This window comes from Halichoerus grypus, chromosome 9, assembly GCF_964656455.1.
Source record: "Halichoerus grypus chromosome 9, mHalGry1.hap1.1, whole genome shotgun sequence".
NCBI lineage: Eukaryota > Metazoa > Chordata > Mammalia > Carnivora > Phocidae > Halichoerus > Halichoerus grypus.
In genome coordinates this window covers 15,829,664-15,856,050 of record NC_135720.1, presented here as the reverse complement: position 1 = coordinate 15,856,050, position 26,387 = coordinate 15,829,664, and the positions used below count along the sequence as shown (strand labels likewise).

The following is a 26,387-nucleotide window of genomic DNA, read 5'->3' as shown; positions in this document are numbered from 1 at the left end:
TGATCAGTGGGGGGAACAGTTGTGGCCATAGGACTTTGATCTGTTTTCTAGAGTGGCCTACAAAAATTTGGACTCCTAACGATCTGTTTTCTCAACAATTTCGGAAAACGAGCAGCTTTTAAAATCTAGTTTCCCTACCACGGACTGGGGGGTTTTGAAACTCTTTCATTTGGAGAGGGGCCATTATTTGTTGGAAGTGGGCCACGGTTCTTTGTCTCTAACCCCAGTTGAAATTCTTCAAGCCCCTTAACTCAGTCTTTCCCTCACATGAAGAATTTAGTATCAGGTTTCTGCAAATGAGCAAGCTCTTCACTTGAAGTGAGAAAAAGGGTTGTTCGGTTTCTCCTTTAAACCCCATGGCAGCCAGCAAGGTGAATTTGGCATGCGTACGTCATCTCTGTCCTGCCCTTTATCCTGCTATTTGGTGTGGCTCATGCCTATCCATATCCTTCTGTTTAAGTTCACGCCCATCTAGAACCTTTTACTGCCTTAATTTTGCATATGATGTGTCCTTTTAAAATCTTGATCAAAGTATAAACAGCTATCAAATATAAGCGTTCAAGGCAAGTTAAATATTAGCCCATCTTTTTGTACCATATGTAATTTTATGTAAATATCAATGACTACATTTATGTTTTTGAGGAAGTATAGGTTAGGTTTACATGTTGTTCAAAAGGCATTCATTTCACTTCTAGTTTTCTTGAGCATTTTTTATTTAGGCATTAACTCTATATCCTATGCAGATACTCAAGCTCCTTCTAATTGTTCCATTTATAAAAGTCCTTACTTTTATAGTAAGGACTATAGGCTATGTCTTGCTATTGTGGGTTTAGGGTACTGGTTACACTTAACACCTTATGAATTTAACTTCTTATTAAAAGATGACCACTGTCTTAAGAAGAAAAGATGTTCCCACGAAGCTTGTTAAAAGAGAAAAAAGAGGGGACTCCTGGGTGGCTCAGTCGGTTAAGCATCTGCCTTCGGCTCAGGTCATGATCCCAGGGTCCTGGGATCAAGTCCTGCATCGGGCTCCCTGCTCAGTGGGGAGCCTGCTTCTCCCTCTCCCTCTGCCGCTCCCCCCTGCTTGTGCTCTCTCGCTCACTTGCTCGCTCGCTCTCTCTCTCTGACAAATACATAAAATCATTAAAAAAAATAAAAGAAAAAAGGTTTATAAACATTGGTTCGTGCATGCCGGTGATTTTAGTGTTAAAGAACTAGGATGGTGAGTTATGGTATGCAGTCTGTGAAACGTGCTCCCGAGAACGGTAATGGTGAAGCCCTGCCTGTTTTTCCTTTGAGGGGCATAAAGAGCATGAGAGAATGAATGTGGCTTATTAAAATGGAGAAGGAAGAATTATCTGATGGTTTTTACATTTCATCTCTCCTTTGGCTGGTTGCACCTAACTGCTATTGTGTTTGCGATGGAACACTGGAATGTGGCTGAAACATGGGATTTTCACAGGGTCTGTTCCTCCCCCGGGCTGCACGACGCCATGTGACATTTGGTCGAGGGCCATAGTACGTTGTGCAGCCCGGAGCAGGGGATTGTATTTATTTTTTATTTTACGTTATTTCAGCTGTTTTCACTTTTTTCTTTATTGTTTTCTAGCCTCCTACTGAGTTCTTTTTTCAAGCATTGCTGGGGAAGGGGGAACACTCAGTTATGAACTCTCACACCCAGGGTGGAAAACAGCTTTCTCTCAGCAGCTCGAAGCTTCCAAGCCACGGACATTTAACCCACTGTGGATCTGAGCCCACATTAGCTCTGCTTGGGAGCTGTTGCTGTGTTAAAAGATATAAAATCATTTCAAAGTTTTCCATGGCTCATTAACATAGCCTACTAGATAGCATAAGTGAGTTATGTGCTTATTAAAATAAAAAAAGGGGGTTTTTTTCTATAAAATGGTGTTTGAGGAAGAATTTGGTTCTGCATTTTAACAACTGATAGCTTCCTGATTTCAAGGTTATGTTTAAACAACACTCTCTTTCCCCAGTTTATTGAGATATAATTCACATAGAACATTGTATTAGTTTAAGGTATACAACATAATGACTTGATGCATGTGTATATTGTGAAATGATCACCACGGTGAGTGTAATTAACAGCCATTACCACACACAGTTACAAATTCTTTTTCTTGTGATGAGAAATTTTAAGGTCTGTATTTCTGGCTTTCCACTAAATGAATTTGAGTATCTTTTTATCACATAAATCAGTCAAGGAAACAGAAGATGATGTTGTTGTGCCAAAAATCTGACATTATGAGAAACTATGGTCATTATATTATCCATCTAGGGAAGCTCTAATACATTTGGGGGTTATATAGCCTAATGTATACCATACTCCTCCTTCTTGCTCAAACTCCCCCTTCTATAAATTGGTGAGTATTGTCAACATTAATAAAAGTGACACTCTGTGTTCCGTAGTACAATTAATGAGCACATTAGTATAATAATTGCTTGAAATTGATATGAGAGGTTCGTCTTGCATAACTAAAGATAACTTGGAGAAGGACAGGAGCGTTTAAGACATCCTTCTCATTGATTTCCCAGGATTACCTTGACTGCATCAGGGACCAAACAAAACTTCCTCTGGGGACAGAAGAGAGATCAGCCCTCTTTGGAAACATACAGGATATCTACCACTTCAATAGGTAAGTTCATACTCAAAAGATCATTCTCACCTAGGAATATGACTTCCTCTCAGATGAATGCCACCTAAGAAAACTTACCTGTAATCCTTGATTCAACTTCATACATTTCTGTGTGCTGTCATGCCATGAAGTCTTCTACCCAGAAGCATCCTTGTCCTAGAAGAGTCTCACATTTAATATCCCATGCAAATCCATCTTCCTGGCTCAGAGAAGAGACCTGCCTTCCCTGACAGAGCAGTGACATCATTCTTCTACAATACAACATGAACAGGGCATCCAAAAATGCATGCATGCTTCATCTGTGGCACCCCCACCTCCACTGAATTTTCTAGAAACTTTCTTCTGCCTAGGGAGTGGGCAGGACACAGTAAACACACAAATACTTTAAGTCATAGCAGACTGATCCAAATTAATTAATAATTTAAATGATTAACTCAAACATATGTTAAGTACCTACTATGTAAAAGACACCGGGCTTAGGAAATTTGCTGAAGGGGCTGGGACAAGCAAATAGGTTAATATTACATATTGTGAAACTTCTGCCAGGCAGTAGGCAAGTTAGGAGCACAGACTCTCATTTCCAACATGCCTGGGTTTGCATCCCAGCTGAGCCATGAAGAGATCCTTGGGTGAGTCTTGAAATGGAGTGGAAGAACTAACTCCCTCCCTACAAGTCTGTGCTCATGTCTTCCTTTCTCAATGAAGCTTGCCGGACGCCCACAGAACACCTCACCTGCTCTGCCTTTTCTTTCTGGCATTTATCAAATTCTGTGATGCACTCTATGACCGACTTCTGGTTTACATCAGTTTTCTTTCTCGCCACCCCCACTCATGGAACACTCCCCGAGGCCTGGGGCCTGTTTTGTTACCGCCCAAGTGCCTAAACAGTGCCTCGCCCATCGGAGGCGTGCAAGCTTTTGTGGAATGAATGAGTGGAAATAATAAGAATATCTATCTCCATGGTTGTTGTGAAGCTTCAGTGCGCTCAAACACCGGAAGTGCCTACCTCACTCAGTACCAGCCCAGAGAAAGCATCAAAATATCAACCAGTGATGATGTTGGTTTTGTTCGAGTAAAATCCCATTATAAAATTCTACAGTGCCCTGTCCTTGTGTGACTCAACCATAGTGCAATTTATAAATCTTCTCCCTCTTTGCTTAGTGAAATTGGTGTAAGTGACACCTTGGGGTCAGGATCCACATCTCCTTTGCTACCTTCGAATCCCTAACACCTAGCACAAGCCCGGCCTCTGGGAGATCTGTGTATAGACTTGCATCAACGCCTTCTTTCATATTGAAAGCCTAGGATGTGAAAACTGCCCGTGTTGCAACATCTCCCTGATTTGACTCAGGAGACTTTGGAAACTGGTCAGCATGTTCCAAGACTGTAATTCTCGACCTGAACTACACTACTAGAATCACCTGGGAAGCTTTTTTTTTTTATATAATATGATGGATCCCACCCCCAGAAATTGTAATGAATTGGTTTGGGGTTGGGCCAGGGCATCAGAAGTTTTTAAAAGGTCCTCAGAGGTTTGTAATGTATAGCTGTGGCTGGGAAACACTGTCTACGTAAAATAGACACAATAATAAGAAAATAGAGAAAGGTCATAAAGAAATTGAATTAGGCTGGGGCGCCTGGGTGGCTCAGTCGTTTAGGCTCTTGATTTCAGCTCAGGTCATGATCACAGGATCGTGAGATCGAGCCCTGCCTCTGGCTCCTTGATGGGCATGGAGTCTGCTTAAGATTCCCTCCTTCCCTCACCCCCCTCCCCCTACCCATCGATCATGCGTGCTCACGCTATCTCAAAAAAAAAAAAAAAAAAAAATTAGGGAATTTAGAGTCTGCATGTTCATTGGTATTAAAACAGGCTCCCATTTAGCAGTCGCTGATGGTAAAATCCCATGAACCCCCGAGTGGCTTCTCCTTCCAGAGGTTACCAGTGGCACTGTTAACTCGGGGAGAGGGTTGAGGCATATATGTGGGGAGGCCCCTGGCCTAAGCCTCTGGTGGTTTGGCTGTAAGTTGATGGTAATGACTATTTGTCTCCTGCTTAGTTCATGCCAGAGGCCATAGAGCTTTATGCACATTATCACTTTATATGCCTCTTCTGGGCTTCTCTGACCCCAAACCCCAGGCATTTAACCACATTCCCACTTGCCAGAGTGGAGCCCTGCTTTTCAGGCCATGGTTTGGGACATGGTAGCATAGTCCAGAAGGGCTTTTTTTTTTTTTTTTTAAACTCCCTGGAGTTTAAATCTTCCTGTGTCTCCTAATTTAAAGAAAGATAAGAATGACGTAGCCCCCTAGGTCAACAAGAAGGGACCTTGGCAGTGGAGCCCATTCTGCAAAAGTTGGAAGACTGAGACGACTTTTGTATTCCTGAATTGGTTCTCTGTTCTTTTCTCTTTGGTGGTCTCTGAACAAGGAAGTCAGACCTGTCAGCCTGAGTCAGAGTGAATGAGTACCCGGATGATGATGTGTTAGGGATCCATGTGGTGACACAATGTGCACGCAATGAACATCACGTATTTATGCCTGTCCCTTTTGTAGATCCCAATTATCTATCCCTGGCACATGCATGATCTCCTGTAATCCTCTTAACAGCTCTGGGAGGCAGATAGAATGCATATTATATGCACATCTTATAGATGAATCAGGAGTGCAGTATGGAAAGTCCTTTGCTCAAGGACATAGAACTAGGCATCCAATCTAGCCTGTTTTGAATACCTGGTTTTGTCACGTTTCTATTGGTATTCCTATTACTTTACTTTATTATTATTTTCTTTTTTTAAATTTTATTTGAGAGAGTAAGACAGAGAGAGAGAGGGAGAGAGAGAGCATGAGCAGGGAGGAGGGGCAGAGGGAGAGGGAGAAGCAGACTCCCCGGCTGAGCAGGGAAGCCCGACGCGGGGTTCGATCCCAGGACCCTGGGGATCACGACCTGAGCTGAAGGCAGATGCTTAACCAGCTGAGCCACCCAAGCGCCCCTCATTATTATTTTCAAGAGTATCTGCTTGCTGGGGCGTCTGGTTGAGTCTGCTTCTCCCTCTGCCCCTCACCCGGCTCGTGCTCTCTCTCACTTGCTCTCTCTGAAATAAATAAAATCTTAAAAAAGGTAGAATAATTCTTTAAAAAAAGAAAAGCATCTGCTTGTTTCACTTTTACAGCTGAGTTGTCTATACTATTGTGTCCCTATTTGTTTTTATTTCCTTTCCCTTAGATCTGGAGTCTACATTTAGAGCTCAGATATCTTTGCTGTTATATTTGCTTAAGTAAGAAGTATTGATGTGACTTTTTATGTTAATGCCTCTTATGAATCTTTTATTATATACCCTACATCAGTTGATTTCAAAGGTCTAACTCTCTGGCAAACCTATGGTTGGGGCTTGAACTAATTTTGAAGTTTCTATTATTAGTTCAGATCCAGGTTTTTCAACATAATATAATATTATTGTGACCAACTAAACAAGATTTAAATCTCTAAAATTAAAGACGGGAAAAAGAAAATGGTTTTGTGCTGGCCCAAAAAACTCTGCTGACTAGATTGTGTTTTCAGGGTATATTTCCAAAATACAGAAAAGTAGCATGATAAATCCCCATGAACCCTACCCCTACTCTATCAAAGCCTTTTCTTGTGTCATATTTACTTTAGAAATTCTTTAAAGCATAAAGACATTACAAATACTGTTGAAGCCCCTTAAGTATTCCTCCCAATTGCATCTCACTCTGTGGAGAGTGGCACAGTAATGTGCTGGTAAACCAGTTCTCCGGCATTAGGACAAGAGAGGGAGAATCTGGGATTTATATTGTTTGCCAATTTCTGTGGTGTAAACATTCCATCACAGCAGATTTCAAGCTACTAGCAAGACATCACTGAACATGGAATTAGGAAGAGGTACACAGAATTGGCTCAGGCAAGCCAGTATAATGCGGTTCAGTATACCGCTAGAACTGGAACTACTGCTCTCCAAGACGTGGTGTTTCACTCCCAAGTATGATTTTGTTCCATGACTATATATGTAAGCATTTATTTGAAATATGTAATATGCGTTCACTTATTTCAAACATGGCATAAAGTGTGCCAACCTTCCACAAAATTTTTTTCTCTCAACATTGTTTTTGAGATTTGTACCTCTCCTTTGTTTAACTGTGATGTAATATTCCATTGGGGGATACATTACTTTGCATTTTGCCAATTACAATTAAGACCGAGAATCTTTTCTTGTTTGTTGGCCACTTAGATTTGTGTGTGTGTGAATTTCTGCCTTCTATTCACTGCCCATTTTTCTGTCAGGATGTTTCTTATTGCTGTGTAGGCATTCCTGATAAATTTTGGCTAGTGATCTTTGTGGATTATTTGAGTTGCAAATCATCTCCTACTATAAGACTTGTCTTTTCACTTTAATTACAGTTTCTTTGAAAAGAAATCATATAATTTATAAGTTTGACCACACTAAATAAATGTACATTTTATAATAATGTGGATTTTGTGTTGTGTCTAAAAAATTATCTTATAGGGCACCTGGGTGCACAGTTGGTGAAGTGTCTGCCTTCGGCTCAGGTCATGATCCTAGGGTCCTAAGATTGGGCCTTGATCAGGCTCCCTGCTCAGCAGGGAGTCTGCTTCTCCCTCTCCCTCTGCCGCTCCCCCTGCTTGTGCTGTCTCTCACTCTCTCAAATAAATAAACGAAATCTTTAAAAAAATTATCTTGTAATCTCTGTTCATAAATATGCTCTATTATTTTTCTAAAAGTCTTAAAATTTTGCCTTGTCTTTAACCTTGCTATAGTTGATGTAGGTATGGTATATGGTAGGAAATCCAAATTCTTGTTTTCCTATGTCTACCCAATAGCCTGATCACCACTGATTGAAAAGTATATCCTTTCTGTGCTGATTTGTACCTCCACATTCCTCCCATGTGAAGTTTACATGTATGTATGGGTCTGTTTCTGAGCTCTGCATTACTCTATTTGTCCATCTCTGCCCCATACCACATTGTTTTCATTATTAAGCCCACATTACTCTTCAACATTGGCTTAGCTTTTCCTGACTCTTTGCACTGTCAAGTGATTTTTTAGTTTGTCAAGTTCCCTGAAGAACTCCGTTAGGATTTTTATTGGAACTACATTTAATGTAGATTAATTTTGGCAGAATTGACATCTTTACAATATTGAGTCATCCCATCCATAAACATATCCATAAACAAGCCTTTTTGGTTGGTTGGGAATAAAAACTTATTCTTTTTGATGTTATTTTGACTAAAATATTTGTTCTATTTTGAAATTGACTATTATTGTCCTCTGGGAATGCTGTTGATTGTTATATGTTGATAGTGTATCCAACTAACTTTCTAAGCTTTTCCATTAGTTCTAATAGTAGTTTATAGATCTTTTGGGCTTTCTGTGTGGACACTAGTATCTGAAAATGGGAAATTTTTTTGTCTTCCTTTATAGTTCTTCTACCCATTATGTTTTTTGGTATCTTATCGTTTGGGTAAGTCTTCTCATACTGTGTTGATTCGATGTTAGTATCCTTATCGTCTTTCTGACATTAGCAGGAATGCTTTAACTCTCTTAATAATAACTATGATGTTCGTTCTGGGATTTACATAAATGCTTTTTCCTATTCTGCTAGGATATTGCGAATGAATATTAAATTTCATTGAATGCTTAATCTGCCTTCAAGAAAATTAGCATATGATTTTTCTCTTTCTATTCATAATATGATAAATTATATTAATAGGCATTCTATTTGAATCATACATTCATTACTGAAATAAACCCTACCTGGTCATGATGTTTTATATATTTGTGCCCTGATAAATTTGATTTGTTTGTATTTTTTTTTAAGAAATTTTTCATGCATCTTCATAAATGACCATAATCTATAACTTTTTCCCTCACACTATCTTTATTTAATTTTGGTATGTGACTAGATTTAAATCGTTATTTCACAAAATCTTCCAACATAAAACATTTTGGAATGCAGCTGATACTTCGTTTTTGTTTTCCTTTTTGTAGCCAAATTTCTCTTTCCTCTTGTAATCCCTGTGATAGCCTAGAAATTTAAGTCTCTGGTTTGGTGTCTGGAAGAAATCCCTAAATGGTCAGGAAACTAGGTCGGTCAAAAGAAACTACTTTCCCCTTTGAATGTGCCCCTAAAATCCCACAACTTTTGTTTGTTTGTTTGTTTACTTCCAATTAAAGAAGAAAATGCCAACTGTTTTTTTTTTTTTTTTTTTAAGATTTTATTTATTTGAGGGGCGCCTGGGTGGCTCAATCGTTAAGCGTCTGCCTTCGGCTCAGGTCATGATCCCAGGGTCCTGAGATCGAGCCCCGCATCAGGCTCCCTGCTCAGTGGGAAGCCTGCTTCTCCCTCTCCCACTCCCCCTGCTTGTGTTCCCTCTCTCCCTGTCTCTCTCTGTCAAATAAATAAAAATAAAATCTTTAAAAAAAAAAAAAAAGATTTTATTTATTTGAGAGAGAGAAACAGCATGAGAAGGGAGAGGGTCAAAGGGAGAGGCAGGCTCCCCGCTGAGCCAGGAGCCCAATGTGGGACTCGATCCCAGGACTCCGGGATCGTGACATGAGCCGAAGGCAGTCACTTAACCAACTGAGCCACCCAGGTGCCCAAAAAATGCCACCTGTTTTATACACTCATCCTTCTCTTGGAATAGAGAAGAGTTACCTAAACTGTAATTTGAATTTTTCTTTAAGAATGAAGAGTGAGGAGAGACCATTCCTTACATTGAATTTCTATTTTAAAATTATTAGCAAATTAAAATAATCTAAGCTCTCTTCCTCCCTCAGAAGATGAGAGTAAAATCTCCCCTTTCCCTTTAATTCTTTCTCTTTATTCTGTATTTGTCAAGTCACTGCTTATAAAACACTCAGCTAAGTCTAGTCTAAGTGGAAAAAAAAAAGTTTTTTGGGTCATCCTTTTTTTATTCCTTGAAATGTAATTTAGAAAGTGAATCATGGGATACATAGAACATGAAGGCAATGGAAGGTGGGGGAAGTTATTTTTTCTTTTTAAGATTTTATTTATTTATTTGAGAGAGAGAATGAGATAGAGCATGAGAGGGGGGAGGGTCAGAGGGAGAAGCAGACTCCCTGCTGAGCAGGGAGCCCGATGTGGGACTCGGTCCCAGGACTCCAGGATCATGACCTGAGCTGAAGGCAGTTGCTTAACCAACTGAGCCACCCAGGCACCCGGGAAGTTGTTTCTTTTAGAGCATTTTCCCACCACCAAAATCTCTTTAACTTCTGCACAGTGGTAGAAATGTTTTCACCCGCAGGCTTTTTTCAAGTGGACTTTCAAGGCCAGTGTTAATGTATCAGTGAGATTAATGGAACATTTGGTGCTGTTAACCTCATTCCATTTTCTGTTCCCACGTGCACGTGTGCCTTTGTGGACGCAACAGCTTGGAATGCCAGCTGACCTAGTTAGGTAGGTGGGGAAAGGAAGTGGTGCTCAGAGGCTATTGTAGACTGGAAGGGGAGAGGCCCCTTTCCTGCCTCTTATTCCCTGTGAAGCAGTGGAATCTTCAAGCTCAAAATACAGTTCCTGCCTTCAAGTTCACATCACTGGTCAGAGAAAATTTTACATGTAATATGTTCTGTAAAAGAGAACGGTGTTTCCTCTAATTGCACACCCGAACAAGAAATGTAAGTAAGAAATGTTACCTTCTTTTTCATAGTCCTACTCAAAAAGGAAGAAATATTTGGAACTCAGGGAAAAGGGAAAATACCCAAAACCCGAAGGTGGGATGACTCTAATTTTAGCTGTGAGTACAAAACACAATCTGTGAATCACTCCCTCCTGCCAATGTACAGGTGGAGCTGTTCGTTAGATACAATGATGCAGTGAGAAACCTGGTCTCCACCCTTAGGCTGTAACTCCAGAACGACGGTCCTGTTCTTTCTGGAGTATCTTCAGTGGCTGATATACCACATTCCGTGGCCACATTTGTGCTCCCCTAGTACAGGGCATATTATTTTTTAGTTAGTCTTCTTCCTGTTTCTCCCATGCTCCTATTTTCACCAAACTCCAGCCACAAGGGCATCCTTTCTGTAACCTCACGCAAGCGAGTCCAGAATGAGCTTGGTGTGCTCAACTGATTTCTTAAAGGACTTTCTTCTTCAGCCCTCCCCATACTCCAGTATCACCTCCTTCAGGAGCCCTCCGTGACTGCTCCAGTGCCCTTCCACACCCACCCAGCCTCAGTTGCTCTCCCCACATTGCCCTTTTTGCTTTGTATCACAGAGCATAGTGTCATATTGTGTTTTGTTTCTTTTTTCAGTAAAACCAATACTTCATTATTTTTCACGTAAATGTTTCTCATTAAGTGATAATGTGTTATGACATGCGAGTTTCTATTGTAATTTCATTTAGGTTTTTATGTTTTTAGCAAAATGGTGCTTTCAAATTTTATTTTATTATGTAAGAACGCTTAACGTGAAACTACCCTCTCTACAAAATTTTACGTGTACATTATTTTTAACTTAGGTACTATGTTGTACAGTAGATCTCTCAGATTTGTTCGTCTTGTTTAACTGGAACTTTTTGCCCATTGAATAGCAACTCCTCCATTTCTCCCCATCCCCCATCAAACCCCTGGTAACTACCATTCTACTCTCTGATTCAATGAATTTGACTCCTTTAGATTCCTCAAGTGGAATCATACTGTATGTGTCTTTTGTGACTAGCTTGTTTCACTTAGCATGATGTCTTCAAGGTTTACCCATGTTATCGCAGATTACAGAATTTCCTCCCTTTTCAAAGGCTAAATAATATTTCATTGTATGTATATACCACATTTTCTTTATCCATCCATGGATTAAGTTGTTTCCACTTATTGGCTATTGTGACTAGTGTTGCCATGACCATGAGTGTGTTAATATCTCTTCAAGATCCTGATTTCAGTTCTTTTGGATAAATACCCAGAAATCGGATTGCTGGCTTATATGGTAGTTCTATTTTTAATTTTTTGAAGAACTGCTTTCCATAGAGGCTGCAGCATTTTGTATTCCCACCAACAGTGTACAAGAGTTCCAATTCTTTACATCCTTGCCCACACTTATCTTTTGTTTGATACTATGTTCTTTATGTATTCAATTATTAACATTTACCACCCCGGATCAGAGCATAAGCACCATAGGACAGGCCCATGTTCTTTATCCCATACCTTTGTACCTATAACAATGCCTGACATGGAGGCTTTCAATAATTACTGTTGAAAGGAGAGCAAACAAGATGGTGGGCCAAATACGTTAGGACGGTGGCCCTATAACAAGAGTACAAAAGAAATCCCATTACTTCCTCCTCACTGTTGCCATCCTTAGTGTTTGTCCTATTTTGGAAAATGACTGTAAAGGAAAGCTAGCTAGGTGACTCAAGCTAGGGCTCCCAGGTAGACAAGGTCTCCCACCGAAAACACCATAATGCAGAGTCCAGCCCTTGGCTTTCTTGAGTCGGTCAGGAAATAAATCTTTCAACAGATGTGTTTATAATAGAGTGCATGACTGGGATTCAGCAGCCCTGATACTAACCCCAGCTGTGGCCATTAATTATTAGCTGTGTGAACTAAGGTAAGCTACCTCCCTTGTATGAGCCATGATTTCCTCACCTTAAAATTAGGGGTTGGACTGGAAAGTGTCTGAGCTCCATCCCACCCTGTGGTTTGAGCAGTGAATGCCAGTCATTCATTTACAGGTGAGCTATACCTGAAGCCTGGGGGCGTCCCCTGAGACACTTCCTCCTACCAGGTAGTCCGCTCCGGAGATGAAGGTAAAGCTCAAAGGGAGCTTGATTAGCATAACATATAGAACACAGGGAGTTGAGTATTGTCAAGGAATATTTCTGTTAAGCTATGATGGATTCTGCTCAAAATTCTTCTCTGATCAGAAAGAAGATGTGTATTGAAAGACCTGGACACAAAACCTAGATCTTGAGCACTCCATCCTCCAGTAATGGAAATCACTGGCCCAGAAATGTTGCTTCTTTGACTATTACTTTTCTTCAACCGTTTCTCTTCATCCAGTGCTTAGGTCCCAATGATTAGATTTCAACTATCTTTAATTTATTCATACCCATCTATCTGTAAGAGATATTGGTATAAATATCAGGATTGTATTTTCCAAAGTAAAAATAATCTTACAAAGGGAATGTTTTTATAGGAATATTAGGAATGGGGGCACCTGGGTGGCTCAGTCGGTTAGACGTCTGCCTTTGGCTCAGGTCATGATCCCAGGGTCCTGGGGTCGAGCCCCGCATCGGGCTCCCTGCTCGGCGGAGAGCCTGCTTCTCCCTCTCCCTCCGCCTGCCACTCCCCCTGCTTGTGCTCTCTCTCTCTGTGTCAAATAAATAAATAAAATCTTTAAAAAAAAAAAAAAGGAATATTAGGAATGAATGTTTGTAATTGGGACTATCCTGAAATCATGTTTTGGTAACATTGGTAAAAGATCCTTTCAATGTGCAAGATAGACCAGTGGATTTTAAAGTAACAAGGTACAGTGCATTGGTATGGTTTCAGACTCCAACAGATCTCTAAGAAATTATCATACATTCAGTTTCAGTGTAATATCAAAGAATATCCACACTTTTCTCAACAGGTATTCAAAGACTCCTCTCTTTTCCAGTGATATATCTATGTGAGGCTAGATTGTTTTCTGTGTACTTCATCAAAATAACAGGGGTGCCTGACTGGCTCAGTCGGTTAAGCATCTGCCTTTAGCTCAGGTCATGATCTCAGGGTCCTGGGATTAAGTCCCACATTGGGCTCCCTGCTCAGCGGGGAGTCTGCTTGTCCTTCTGCCCCTCCTCCTCCACTCATACTCTCTTTCTCTCTCTCTCAAATAAATAAATAAAATCTTTAAAAAAAAAATAACAGATTGTGACAGATTGAATGTAGAAGCAGATGTGAGAATCCGTCGGTGTTCCATTAGGGTCAACATTAGAGATTTGCAAAAATGTAAAACAAAGCTACTCCTCTCACTAAGTTTTATTTTATAAAATCTGTTTTTCACAAAAGTTATTTATATTTACATGTATTGGACTTATTAAATGAATTGACCGATTTCAAAAATATTTAATTTTAATTTCTAATAAATATCAGTAGATATAATCCACATAAAGAATTTTTTAGAGTGTATACAGGTCATAATAGTGCAAAGTTGGAGAAGAGCTGCCTTGAGTGAAGAGGACCCATGGAAAGCTCCGCTTCTCACATAGTTTACAATCGGCATTGTCATCTCTCACCTTCAAATAGGAAAGGACAATTGAAGATCCCAGATATTTGGGGAGAGCCTCTAACGTGAATGACAGAAGCCAAAAGGATCAAACAGTAAAGAGAGCTCAGCAGAAAGCAAAAAGGCAGGAAAGAAAAGCCGCAAATAATTAATAGTAATAATAATAATAATAATAATAGTAATACCATAATCTTTAGAGAGAAATTTTGCACTCATAAGAACAGTAACATAAGAACCATCTAAAGAGCATATTTTTAAAAAACACTGAAATTAAAAATCAGATAGTAGCAAGGAAAACATTTAATAGAGGGGACAGAAAATAAAATTGAAGTCTCCCAGAAAACGAATAATAAACAAGAAGATAGAAAATAGGAGAGGAAGAATAAGAAAGATTAGAGTATCACACCAGGAGATCTAAAATGTGAATAATAGGAGCTTCAAAGAGAGAAGAGAAAATGGGGGAAGGAAATATCAAAGACCCAATTTAGGCATAGAGGTTCCTTAGCTTTTTGGTCCCAGGATCTGTACATACTTCAAAATTACTAAGGACCCAAAAAGTTTTTTTTTATTTATGGTGTATGATGTTTTGTTTATCATGATAGAAATTAAAACTGAAAAATCGTTAAAACTTCAGTTTATTCAATAATAATGAACCCACACATTTTTAGAAAAATAAGCTTTTCCCCCTAACATTTGTGTATATATTGGAATTGGTTTACATTTTTGCAAATTTCTTTATTGTGTGACTTACTAGAAAATCACTGGATTCTTTTTTTTAATTAAAGATTTTTTTTTTTTTTTTTTTATGTGACAGAGAGACAGCGAGAGAGGGAACACAAGCAGGGGGAGTGGGAGAGGGAGAAGCAGGCTTCCCGTGGAGCAGGGAACCCAATGCGGGGCTCGATCTCAGGACCCTGAGCCGAAGGCAGACGCTTAATGACTGAGCCACCCAGGCGCCCCTAGAAAATCACCGGATTCTTAAGTGAGCTTCTACTTTCCATCTGTTTCCTCATCCCAAGTCATGTCACCTCTGAAAAAGTCTGCTGTATGCTCATGAAAGAATGAAAGTAAAAACACCAATATTGCCTAAGAATTTTTATGAAAATAGTGACTTTACAGACTCCTGAAGGGGTCTCAGGAATCCAGGGGTCACTTGGAGAAGTGATGCTCAAGAACATTTCCCAAATAGTCAAGTTGGCTCTGTGCATGAAAAGACTCACCCCTTGGGGCGCCTGGGTGGCTCAGACGGTTAAGCGTCTGCCTTTGGCTCAGGTCATGATCGTGGGGTCCTGGGATCGAGCCCCACATCGGGCTCCCTGCTCGCCAGGGAGCCTGCTTCTCCTTCTCCCTCTGCTGCTGCTCCCCTGCTTGTACTCTCTCTGTAATAAAAAATTTAAAAATCTTAAAAAAAAAAAAAAGAGACTCACCCCAAAGTCAGCCATCACAGAATTTCAGAATTATGTTAACAAAGAGACAATTCTAAGAGCTTCCAGAATAGAAAATCAGGTCACATGAATCCTGGATCGTGGATCAGAATGTTACTGGACTTCTCAGCAGCATTGGAATTCAACAGATACTCAGAGAAAATTATTTCCAACCAAGAATTCTATATCCAGTAACATGATCAGCCAAGTGGGAAGGGAGAACATTCTAAAACAGGAAGAGTCCCAGAAAATGTATTGCCTATTACCTTGACTCAGACAGCTACTGGCTGTTGTAATCGCCCAAAGAAGGATACATCTGAAATGGTAGCTAAGAAACAGGGCATCTAACACAGGAGCCGGTGAAGTGCATCATCAGGATGGTGCTGGGAGAACCCAACAGGTGTGGAGAGCAGGTTAACCTGTTCAGGTGAGGGCAGAAGGACTGAGGGCTCCAGCAGGGAGATGACCAAGAAAGAATACAACCAATAGGTGATCTGATGCTTGAACACAGGGAGACGAGAGTTACCCTTCCAGTGCAAAATTTAAGGATAAATTAGTGGTGTGTACTTGGAAAACTAAGAAAAAAAAAGGGGGGGGGGTGGATGATTTTAACTCTAGGGAAAACATGGTTGTACAAGAAAGGAAATGTAATTATGGTATACTCCCAGGCTCAGCTGAGGATAATATTTATATAGTCTTCAAAATGTAAGCTCTGACTTTTAATCTAATCAAATTTCATAATAGAAATCATTGAGATCAGATGAGGGGAAGTTTGGGAAATTAGGAAGTAAATAATATCTCAAATTAAAAAATGCTGAAAACGCTGCATCGGCATGTTTAGAGCCGTGGATAGAAACAGCAAGACGTTGAGAATGCTTCTCGAGAGTGGCAGTAGAGAACGGGAAACAGAAAGTAAGAAACTGCTTGTTTTTATTATTTAGCTTTACTATTTAACTTTTTTTTAATCTTTTTAAAGTAGTCTCTACACCCAGTGTGGGGCCTGAACTCACGACCCTGAGATCAGGAATCCTATGCTCTACCGATTGAGCCAGCCAGGCGCCCCTATTTAACTTTTTATTAAATATGTAATATACCTCTAATTAAAATAAACACTTAACATAAAATATGTATTAATACAACTTATAGAAAGTGCAATTTGGAAATGTGTTACCATTTAACTCTGTGATGCCCTTTGACCCAGGAATTTAATTTTATCTAATAGTAAGTTGGTTACATTAATTATACTGTATCCACACAATGAAATAGTATGCTGTTCCTTAAAATAATGCTACTGCCATTAAAAAATAAGATAGGTTTTCTTTTCTTTTTTTTTTTTTTAATTTATTTATTTGACAGAGAGTTAGCACAAGTAGGCAGAGCGGCAGGCAGACGGAAAGGGAGAAGCAGGCTCTCTGCTGAGCAGGGAGCCCGATGCGGGGCTCGATCCCAGGACCCTGGGATCATGACCTGAGCCGAAGGCAGCCGCCCAACTGACTGAGCCACCCAGGCGCCCCTAAGATAGGTTTTCATCTGAGGAAAGGTATTTCCTCCCAGCATATTTTTCCTTTAGAGCACTATCTCCAGTTATAATTTTATTTATTTTTTTTAAAGTAAGCTCTATGCCCAACGTGAGGCTTGACCTCATGACTCCGAGATCCAGAGTCCCATGCTCCACCAACTGAGCCAGGCAGGCACTCCCTCTCTGTTTATAATTATAATTTGTTAGTGTGATCTTTCATGGAATGTCTGACTCTTCCAATGGATTCCGAGCTCCAAGCACTCAGGGACCGTATCTCCTTTAGCTCACTGATGTGTTTGTTCTTATGCCTTGCCTGGCATTGGGTACCTAGACAGCTATTTGATGAATGAGTAAGTAAGTGTGTGTGAACATGCATACAGACAATGCCAACCGTCTAGAAGACTTCAATGTGAGGCAGGGCTTATCTCTAGGTGGGAGAGTTAAAGGTCGGACCTGTATTTAAATCCCTGGGGTACCATGACCTTGGGCAAGTCCCTAATCTAAGCCTTGGACATAATGACAATAGGTCCTCAGTTATCCAGTTAACTATGATTCCGTGTAGCAGTTGCCACCTCTGGGCCTGCCTGCTCTCCTACCTCGAGAGTGTACTTTGGCTTTGACCACTATTAAATCCTTACTTAAAAAAAAAAAAAAGTGATTCCTCGTAAACGCCATATAAATGTGCAGACCTCTGAGTTACATAAAATGTTCTCAATCATCAGACTATAATCTAATACTTTCTGGCTATTATTTTTTTATTAGTGAACTTCTGCAAGATTTGGAAAACTGTGAAAATGATCCTGTGGCCATAGCAGAATGTTTTGTGTCCAAGGTAAGCAGGGTTCATTTCTCTGGGACAACCAAGACAGACGCAGATTGCAAATTCTTTTCATTTTAAAGTTAAAATGACTGGTTTGTTTCATACTGGATGAAGTTACCCACAAATCTCTCTCACTCTGTTTTTTCTTTTTTTCCACTAGCAAGGAAAAAAAAAAGTGTTACTGTCCCCAGTAAGTAGTTGCCTTAGAACTTGTATCATTACTGAATGATGCTTATGCATCTTTCCTAAGAAAGAAATTTGGGCTTGGTGGGGAGGAAAATCCAGAATAGATTTTTAATCTATTTTATAATTTATATTATTTATATATAATATAAATATTTATATTTATTTATTTATTCATTCATTCTTCTCAGGAATCAAAATATATATTTATATATATAATATAAATATTTAATTATTTATAATCCAGTAATATTTGAAAAATAAATACTCAGAGAATACCTCAAGACCAGCTACAAAAATCTGTTAGAATCTAGGTATTTTATCTATAATATACGTGGCACTAGCCTAGGCTATATAATTATCATGGGGGGGAGGGGACTAAGGAGATGCAGAATTAATCTCTTATATCTTAAAAATACATTCTCATTTTCCTACATTTTTTCTTAAGCTACACTGATAGTTTAGAAAAACAGAAGAAAAGGATCTGACCTTTAAAGCTTATGAAATGGTTGGCTCCGACCCTGCACCAGGGTTCTGAAACATACAAGACAGTCCTTTACAGAGTTTTCCCGCGTGCTACCTACTCTATATAGACTCTTAAGTTTCTCTTAAACATGCAACAACTTTTGTTTGGAAAAGGGCTCGTGGAAATTATTTTGCAGCAAAATGTCATGTGATTTCTGCAGTTGTGGTTTCAAGGGTACAGAGGTGTAAGCAAGTTTCGTGATGGTGCTCGGGGATCAACCAGGCATCAGCACCTCATTTAGAGCTGCAGAGTGCGCTGTGAACTTCAAGATGAGATGCCTGATCTGGCTCAGGATTTGTTTCAGGGCCGTTTCTTATAGCCACAGATTCATCCAGTGGTTTCAAATCCAGACATAACACTCCGGGTTTTATTGAAGCGTGATTCCTTAAAGGCAGTTGATGGGCTTGCATATAAAACCCTCCTGACTGTGGGCAGGTGCGTGGATGTCCACGTGTTAACATGTGAAATGTACACTCGTGCTTACACACATAATTCTTGTCATACGTTCCCTGTGTCATAATTAATTCTTATAAAGGACAGGAATTTGAAAAAGAGAAGGAAGAGGGAAGAGGGAGGAACAGGGAAAAAGATGTGCTGCGTATATCAAAGAAGATATGTTAGAATAGCCACGGCGCGTAAACAACATGGGAGTGATCGGAAACGCTCGGGCTTTTACCGGTAACTGTAATCACAAGTTGATTAAAGACGGTCCAGCATATGCTTAGCTCCGGCTTAATTATTCACATAAAAGTTTGTTTATGTGCCACGTTGCCAACTCCCAGATCTCATTTTTTCATTGTAATATTGCCAAGTTTAATTAGAAGCCTGACTTCAGCACTCCACACTTTCACATGGAGGCAGGGCACTGTGAGAGAGTGTTTGGTCCTGGCACGGGGTGCTTCTCACTCAGCACCCTGAAATTTAGACGATGTTACGTTTTCTGAAACACAACCAGCTGCTCGACTCTGGGGAGGAATGGAAAATTGCTTTAATTGAGAGGCCATTAATGAAAGAGGGAAGGCTGGTGGTTGACTTCTGCTTTAATCTGAATCACTGGGGCTTACAGAGATTCATCTTTGACCTTGATTTTGTGGCATGTGGAGGTTACCAAAATCCTTCCTGACAAAAGAAGAATACAGTACTTCTTACCTGCTGCTTATCAAAGCACAAGGGGCTGCAGGGGCCATTCTCTGGAGGGACAGAAATACAAGTTCCCCAGTGGGCAGGCCAAGCTGTCTCCCAGCTGATTCAGCTCCCATTTGTCTGCTCCTAGGGCTGTAGAAACACCTAGAACAGGTTTCCTTGCTTTCCTGCTTGCTTCACCTCCATCCTCATTTCTGTCTCTTATCTTGGCTATCAGCTGGGCTGACCCTAGGCAGCATTTAGGAGGGAGACAGAGTTTATCTTCAGAGACCCAACCTCCCCTGAACCTCCTCCTCTCCCCTCCCATTGGTGCCCTTCTCCCTTCAGTGCCCAGACATGCACACCCACGCATGCACTGTGCACACACCCTACCCACTTATTGAGATTATCCTCAAGAAAGTGCTGACATTGAACATTCATATCATTGGAATGAATTCAAGTCCATGTTACCTCACCCAGGTGCTACTTACATACTAAGCCTTTCTCATGAGTCTAGTGAAAACTTCTCAGGAATCAAAGTGTGTGTGTGTGTGTGTGTGTGTGTGTGTGTGTGTGTGTGAGAGAGAGAGAGAGAGAGAGAGAAGAGAGAGAGAGAGATAGACCCCATGACAGAAGAAACCCTAAAATCATGCAGATTTCTTTACTATTCAACCAATAAACAGCTGAGGGGTGCCCCATGCGCCCAATTGGCCAGCCCTAACTATCTCTTTTATTTTGGTTCTTTCATAATTAAACATCTCATTTTTGCATCTCTAATTACAATTTGACAGAGTTGAATCAGAAAGAAATATCTATTTTTATCTAATTTCTTTATCATTGTCTTCTTTTTCCCTAATTACTTCTAAAAAGTATTTGGGGTAGCACGTATATTGAATAAAGGCATTTAAGGATTAACTAGGAGCTATTGATTTTTGTATAAAACCATTGTTTGGATTATCCACAGAACTTATAAATCTAAGATCAAATATGCATTTAATTCTACATTAAGAACATAGAGCTGATTTAAATCAAAACCTAATTTAATATTGGAATAGAGCCATGAGGTGACAAAATACACAGCAATTCAATTGTGCAGAAGTCTTGAGGCTTTATTGGGGATAGGTGTATGTAGGTCAAGCATATGATGTAATTTAGATATATTTTCATTGAAGCATTTTTTTTAAGATTTTAGTTCTTTATTTAGAGAGAGAGTGTGCAAGAGTGCAAGCGGGGTGGGGGGGGGTGGTTTGGACTCCTAAGCAGGCTCCACGCCCAGAGGGGAGCCCAACGTGGGGCTCGATGCCAAGATCCTGAGATCATGATCTGAGCCGAAATCAAGAGTTAGATGCTTAACTGACTGAGCCACCCAGGAGCCCCTGAAAGCCATTCTTTTCAAGTTTGGCATTTCAGATGATCCTAAAGGTCCCTCAACTTAAGGAAAGTCAATCTGATATTATTCAATCGCATGTTGAGTGTGCTGCAGGAGACAGGGAAGAAGCAAGAAACTCAGAGTGTGTGAGCAAACCCAGAGAAAGGCTCCATCTGGCATTACTTTACTGGACGACCTTGGGCAAGTCACTTTGCCAGGCTTGTCCATGGAGCCAGGGCCGGACGCTCCAGCGCCTTCGGGGCTACTCCGGTGAGGGTAGCACATGTGCGGGCCCGGGTGGAGGCAAGAGCCACCGAAGCACCCGTGTTGTGAGGGCAGAAGTGTCGCGTGAAACTGGCCTCCAGGCCCCGTGGATCTAATACGTTTTCAGGAGAAACCTGAAATCAAGATATTTTGATCTTGCAACTTTTGGAAACTGACAACTAATTTAAATTTTTAAAAAGGACTCTGTTTGAAAATTTGGCAGCCTACGCAGTTGGTGAGGGCGTGGGGAAACAGGCACTCCTGTAATTGTGGAAGAACAGAATGGCACAGGCCCTGTGGAGGAGAATTTGAGTATATCTAGCAAGATCACATTTGAATTCATCCTGTAATCCAGCAGTCCTCCTTCCAGAAATCTGCTCCAAAGAGACGGTGACAAAAAGACAAGCGTAGAGATGCCTGGGTGGCTCAGTCGCTTAAGCGTCTGCCTTCAGCTCAACATGATCCCAGGGTCCTGGGATCAAGCCCCGCATCAGACTCCCTGCTCAGTGGGGAGCCTGCTTCTCCCTCTGCCTGCCACTCCCCCTGCTTGTACTCTCTCTCTCTCTGACAAATAAAATAAATAAAATCTTAAAAAAGAAAGAATCAACTGTAAAATTAAAAATTGATCACTGATAAGGAAGGGAGGGATAGACCAAAATGGGAAGGAATAGAAGCTAGACTTCTTTGAATATGCATTTTCTTACAGAGTTGACCCTGAAACGATGTAAATATTTTTTCTCATAAAACTAAAGTTAAAAAGGCAGTCTCCAAAAAATTGAAAGCAAAATGAAATGATGAGCCTACTGATATAGCCACTTTGCGGCATAATCACACAAAAGAAATCCCAGTTGATTTTAAAATAGACAATGGAGAAAATACAGCAAATACACTTTTAACTGTTGTCAGTAATAATACCAAATATGGTGGTGTTGGTATTGTTATGCTGAAATCGAGTGTATTGTGGGATAAAACAAATGAGTATTTATGTTAGTGTCATTGAACTGGATTTGGGAGGAGACAGAAAACACAGGGTAATCATGAGGCTAATTAAAACCACTGTAATCCTGAATCAGAATTGCACGTTTGAACCAAGAATGTATTTTATGTTTAAAAAACACCATATTCCTGAGTCTGTCCACTGAAAGGGCCTAGAAATAATGATTAACCCAGTGGCAAGACCATCTCTGATACCCAGACTGTGGTCTCCAAATACAACTTGCACCCAAAAGGAATCAGGGCCCCGTGAAGAATGAGTGTGGGGCAGGAAATGTATAAGGTGGTCTGGAACATCTTGTCATTCCAGAAAATAAGGAAGCTCCCAGAGTCTGTAGGTCAGGTCACGAATACTAAAGAGGCTCCTGCTGACCAAAGCTAGGATCATTTCAGCATCAGTAAAGATAATTAATTAGAAACAACTGAAACCCATTAAATATGTTTATATTCATGAATTCACAGTGATTAAAAAACCCAGAATGGTGGCTTTTGTGGGATGCTAGAAAACCAATGCGTTATCTTGAAAACGGAGGGAAAGAATCAGGCATTCATCCTGTCTGTCCCATACCAACTACAAGCTGCAGGGTAACAGTTAATAGAAGGAAGTTCCTTTTTTTGGAAAGATTCTGGCTAATAAATGAGGAAGGAATAGCAGAGTCAGAGATACCACCTCCTGGCAGCTCCTAATGAATTAATGGATCAGGCAATAATGACCAGTGGTGGTTAACATCACAGAGAGACAACCAGATATTCTGTGTCTCCTGATGGAAGCACGATACAATTATGATGCATTCCTGCCAAACTGTGGAACCTAAATCTATCCAATCTCCCCCGAACCGCACCAGTGCAGGGGGCAGGGGAACATATTAAAGGAAACCGTAGGGATATAACCAGCAAAACAGACCATGAGAAACTCTGTAGGATAAACCATCTGGTTTCTTCAACTAAATTGCAAGGGGAAAAAGGATAAAGGGAGGAATTTATCGATTAGAAGAGTCTTAAGAGATACCAACCGGTTGCTTTGTGGAGTTATTTGGACTCCAAATCAAATAGGCCAACTATTTAAAAAAAGAAAATTAAGAAGATAGGAAATTTGAATAGTGACTGTTGAATATTCACATTATGGAATTATTTAAATATGATAATGGCATTGTGGTGATGCTTCTTTATAAAAGTCCTTATACTGGAGATATATACTAAAATATTTACAAGTGCGGTGATCTGATGTCTAGAATTTGCTTCAGAGGGATGGGGAAACGGTAGTAGGTGGATATAGATCATGAGTTACTACTGAGGTCAGGTGATGGATACTTGGTGATTCATTATACCAGCCTCTCTACTTTTATATATATATATATGCTGGAGACTTTCTGTAGTATCAAATTTTAAATCTAATCCTAGTCAAGTGAACAGAAGGGATTCTAAGTAGACATTCCTTTTAAATAAGAAAAAAATTAAAGCATTAAAATTACAAAAAAAAAGTCACTGTCTTGGAGTCACATGTGAATCTAGCATGAAGTAGCTTAAGAAGTAAAAAGAGCAGAATATGAAATACCACCAAAATAACGTAATGTCTCTTTTTCATAATGTAATTCCATGTTAGAGTTTGCAAGATCCAAGGACTACTGCTCTCAAATAATTTTCAGTTTAGTAGAAAAGAGGGGGATTCTGTGGTTCAATGAGCAATCTGTGCCAGATGAACACCATACGGCCCCTACCTTGCAGGAACTCACAGCCTAGAGTGGGAGACAGAGAGACAGAGAAAATGTCACTGTCGTTTGGCAAATGCTACTAGAGGTTTGGGTGTTGGGGAAGCCCAGAGTAGGAGCAGTGGGCTCTGCCCAAGCTCCAGGGAGGCTCCTTGGAGGAAATAAAGCCTAAGTTCAATGTCAAAGAATGCATAGTGGCTATCCATTGCAAGAGGTAGGAAAAACAGTGGGCAGAGATAATTGTATACGTGAGGGCCTGAAAGTTTATGGCGGCTTTCTTGTGCCCTGCACATACTTCTACCGTGTTCTTACCATAATTAAATTACCTACTTCTATTTCTCTTTCACGTTGCAAATCCAATGGAGGACTATAAGTACCTGGGGCAGAAACCTTACTTTCTTCCTCTTCCTTTTCACCTTCAGATTCACCTAACATAGCAGGTGCTCAGTAAGTGTTTATTGACCTCAGATGAGTTCAAGTCGAGGTGGATTCTAGTGTGAAACAAGGTAGATAAAAAGGTATAGGTCATTGCCACGGGGGCTCAGGCAGGCCTGCGTGATGACAGAGCCAAATTTACGGGTATGAATGGTATTTCTTTTTATTGTTTTTAAATGCCTACTGATGCCTGTGCTTTTTTTTGCGTCTGAACGTCTCTTTTGTTTCCTTGCAGAGTGAAGATTTCCACATTTACACGCAGTACTGCACTAACTATCCAAGGTACACGTTGTCGATATGCAGCTGTGCATCTCTGTGTTTGCATCCGGGTTCAGGCTGAGGGGTCCCATGCGTGCTGGTGGTAGGCGTTCTGTGCCTGGCACTGCGCTGAATGCCATGGAGAGACCGCACAGCGTGCTGAGAACGGATTACGGGGTAGCCAGATAGGGATCCATTCAGCTTAGGGACTCCCGGCAGAACCAGTGGGAGGGACATTGTGAAAGACCGTGAAAGAGACCAAAAAGATCGTGAGGTGTCTAATTCTTGCCCGTTACCCCTCTTGTATGTGTGGCACGTTTTGAAGAATTTGGGATGCACATAGAATGAGTTTATATAATCTAGCTGGGGTAAAATATCTTATATTTTTACTATATAAGCTCTGAGAACTATGTAAAAAGGACTCCTCGTCTCACCTGGATCTTGGCTTCAGTTTTGCTGACCCAGGGAGCCACACAGCGGGACAGGGGTGGGGGGGTTCGGGGGGGGGTTCAGGGAATGCCATATGGACAATATCATGACCATTTCAGTAAGGGAGCCAGGCCCAAGGTCACTGTCGTCATTTCTTTTTTTCAGCAAAAGACTTTTATTGAGCATTTCTTGAGTCCTAATCACTGTGTTAAATGCTATAAATGCAAAATGTTGTTGAATTTAACTTGCACAATAATCCAGAGATGTCAAGGGATTCCAGAAAAGTGAAGCATCCATCACAGTGCAGGGCACGGGATGATAGGTTCTCAACAGTTGCTTCCTCATCATCGCCCCTGCCCCAACCCAGTGTGTGCATGAAGGAACCGAGACTCCGATAGTTTGCTGATTTTATGGGGACCACATAGCTGATGGGTGGCCCAGCTAGGATTCGAATCAAGGTTTCTCCAACCTCGGACCTACAAGGTTTCTACTACGTCCTTGTAAAGTTTCTCAGCAGAACTTGAGTTGCTATCTTGGGGACAAGCCGGGAAGATAAGAGCGACAGGCTCTGTTGTGTGTCTTGGTGGAAACCTGTCCCTAAGGCTAAAGTGGGTAGCAGGATCCACCTAGAAGCCAGTAGGCTGCCCTCCCTGCCCCCACAGCTACCACAGCAAGGAAGAACAAATAGGACCCCTGCTCGGAAGTGGCCTCAGAAAGCCAATTTGGATTCAGAGGCATGAAGCCAGAGGCTGAGACTTACGTACAAATACTTTCCACTGGAGGACTGTAGTCTCCCTCTCTAAACATTGGTCAGGATATTGTGCTGTGGGGATTTATTTGGTTAGCAACCAACTGCGCTTTTCCCAGGTTTCCCTAAAAACCAAACAAAACCCACCAAAACCCACATGCCAGTTAGTACGCTATCACCATATCCTTATCAGTAGACACACCCATAGTTTACACAGTTTCACTTAATGCTCTCTCCTGTAGTATTTGTTTCCACCTCTATGCTGAAGGTACCCAGAAAATTGTAGGATGCACCAACTAAATCCCATGAACCGGAAGCTAAAATCCAGCATGGCACCACACCCCAATCCAGAGAAATCACAGAATCGGCCTTCAACTTCTCCACTCAGCATCAAAGGGAAAGGGAAAAAAAAAAAAATCAAACTCCAAAGATTCAACACATTTCTTGACCCCATTATCAGCATGGGAGACCCTGGAGGGGCTTGTCTGGGGGATTATGTCTGTATAAGTTTCATTATACACATGCCATTTGAAGAAATGACTTCTGAATTTGCAATTTGGGAAGTTTATATTAAGAAGATTTTTCGGACTTAGTAATAAGAGAGTACAAAATAAAGGCAGCTTTTTCTCTATGAGGCTGCTTCAGGGTCAAAAGACAGGCAAAAGCATTCATGTAAGAACAC

At 40.7% G+C, this 26,387-nt stretch overlaps 1 protein-coding gene across 3 annotated transcripts in view; it reads left to right on the top strand.

Moving 5' to 3' along the window:
- PLEKHG1 (pleckstrin homology and RhoGEF domain containing G1) overlaps positions 1-26,387 on the top strand; it is a 223,763-nt gene that overhangs the window by 161,753 nt on the left and 35,623 nt on the right. For all 3 annotated transcript variants that reach the window (XM_036072988.2, XM_036072989.2, XM_078054575.1), the window contains 3 exons: positions 2,554-2,654; positions 17,612-17,681; positions 24,506-24,552. In XM_036072988.2, the coding sequence (XP_035928881.1) occupies positions 2,554-2,654; positions 17,612-17,681; positions 24,506-24,552 (218 nt within the window). The remainder of the gene's footprint in view (positions 1-2,553; positions 2,655-17,611; positions 17,682-24,505; positions 24,553-26,387) is intronic.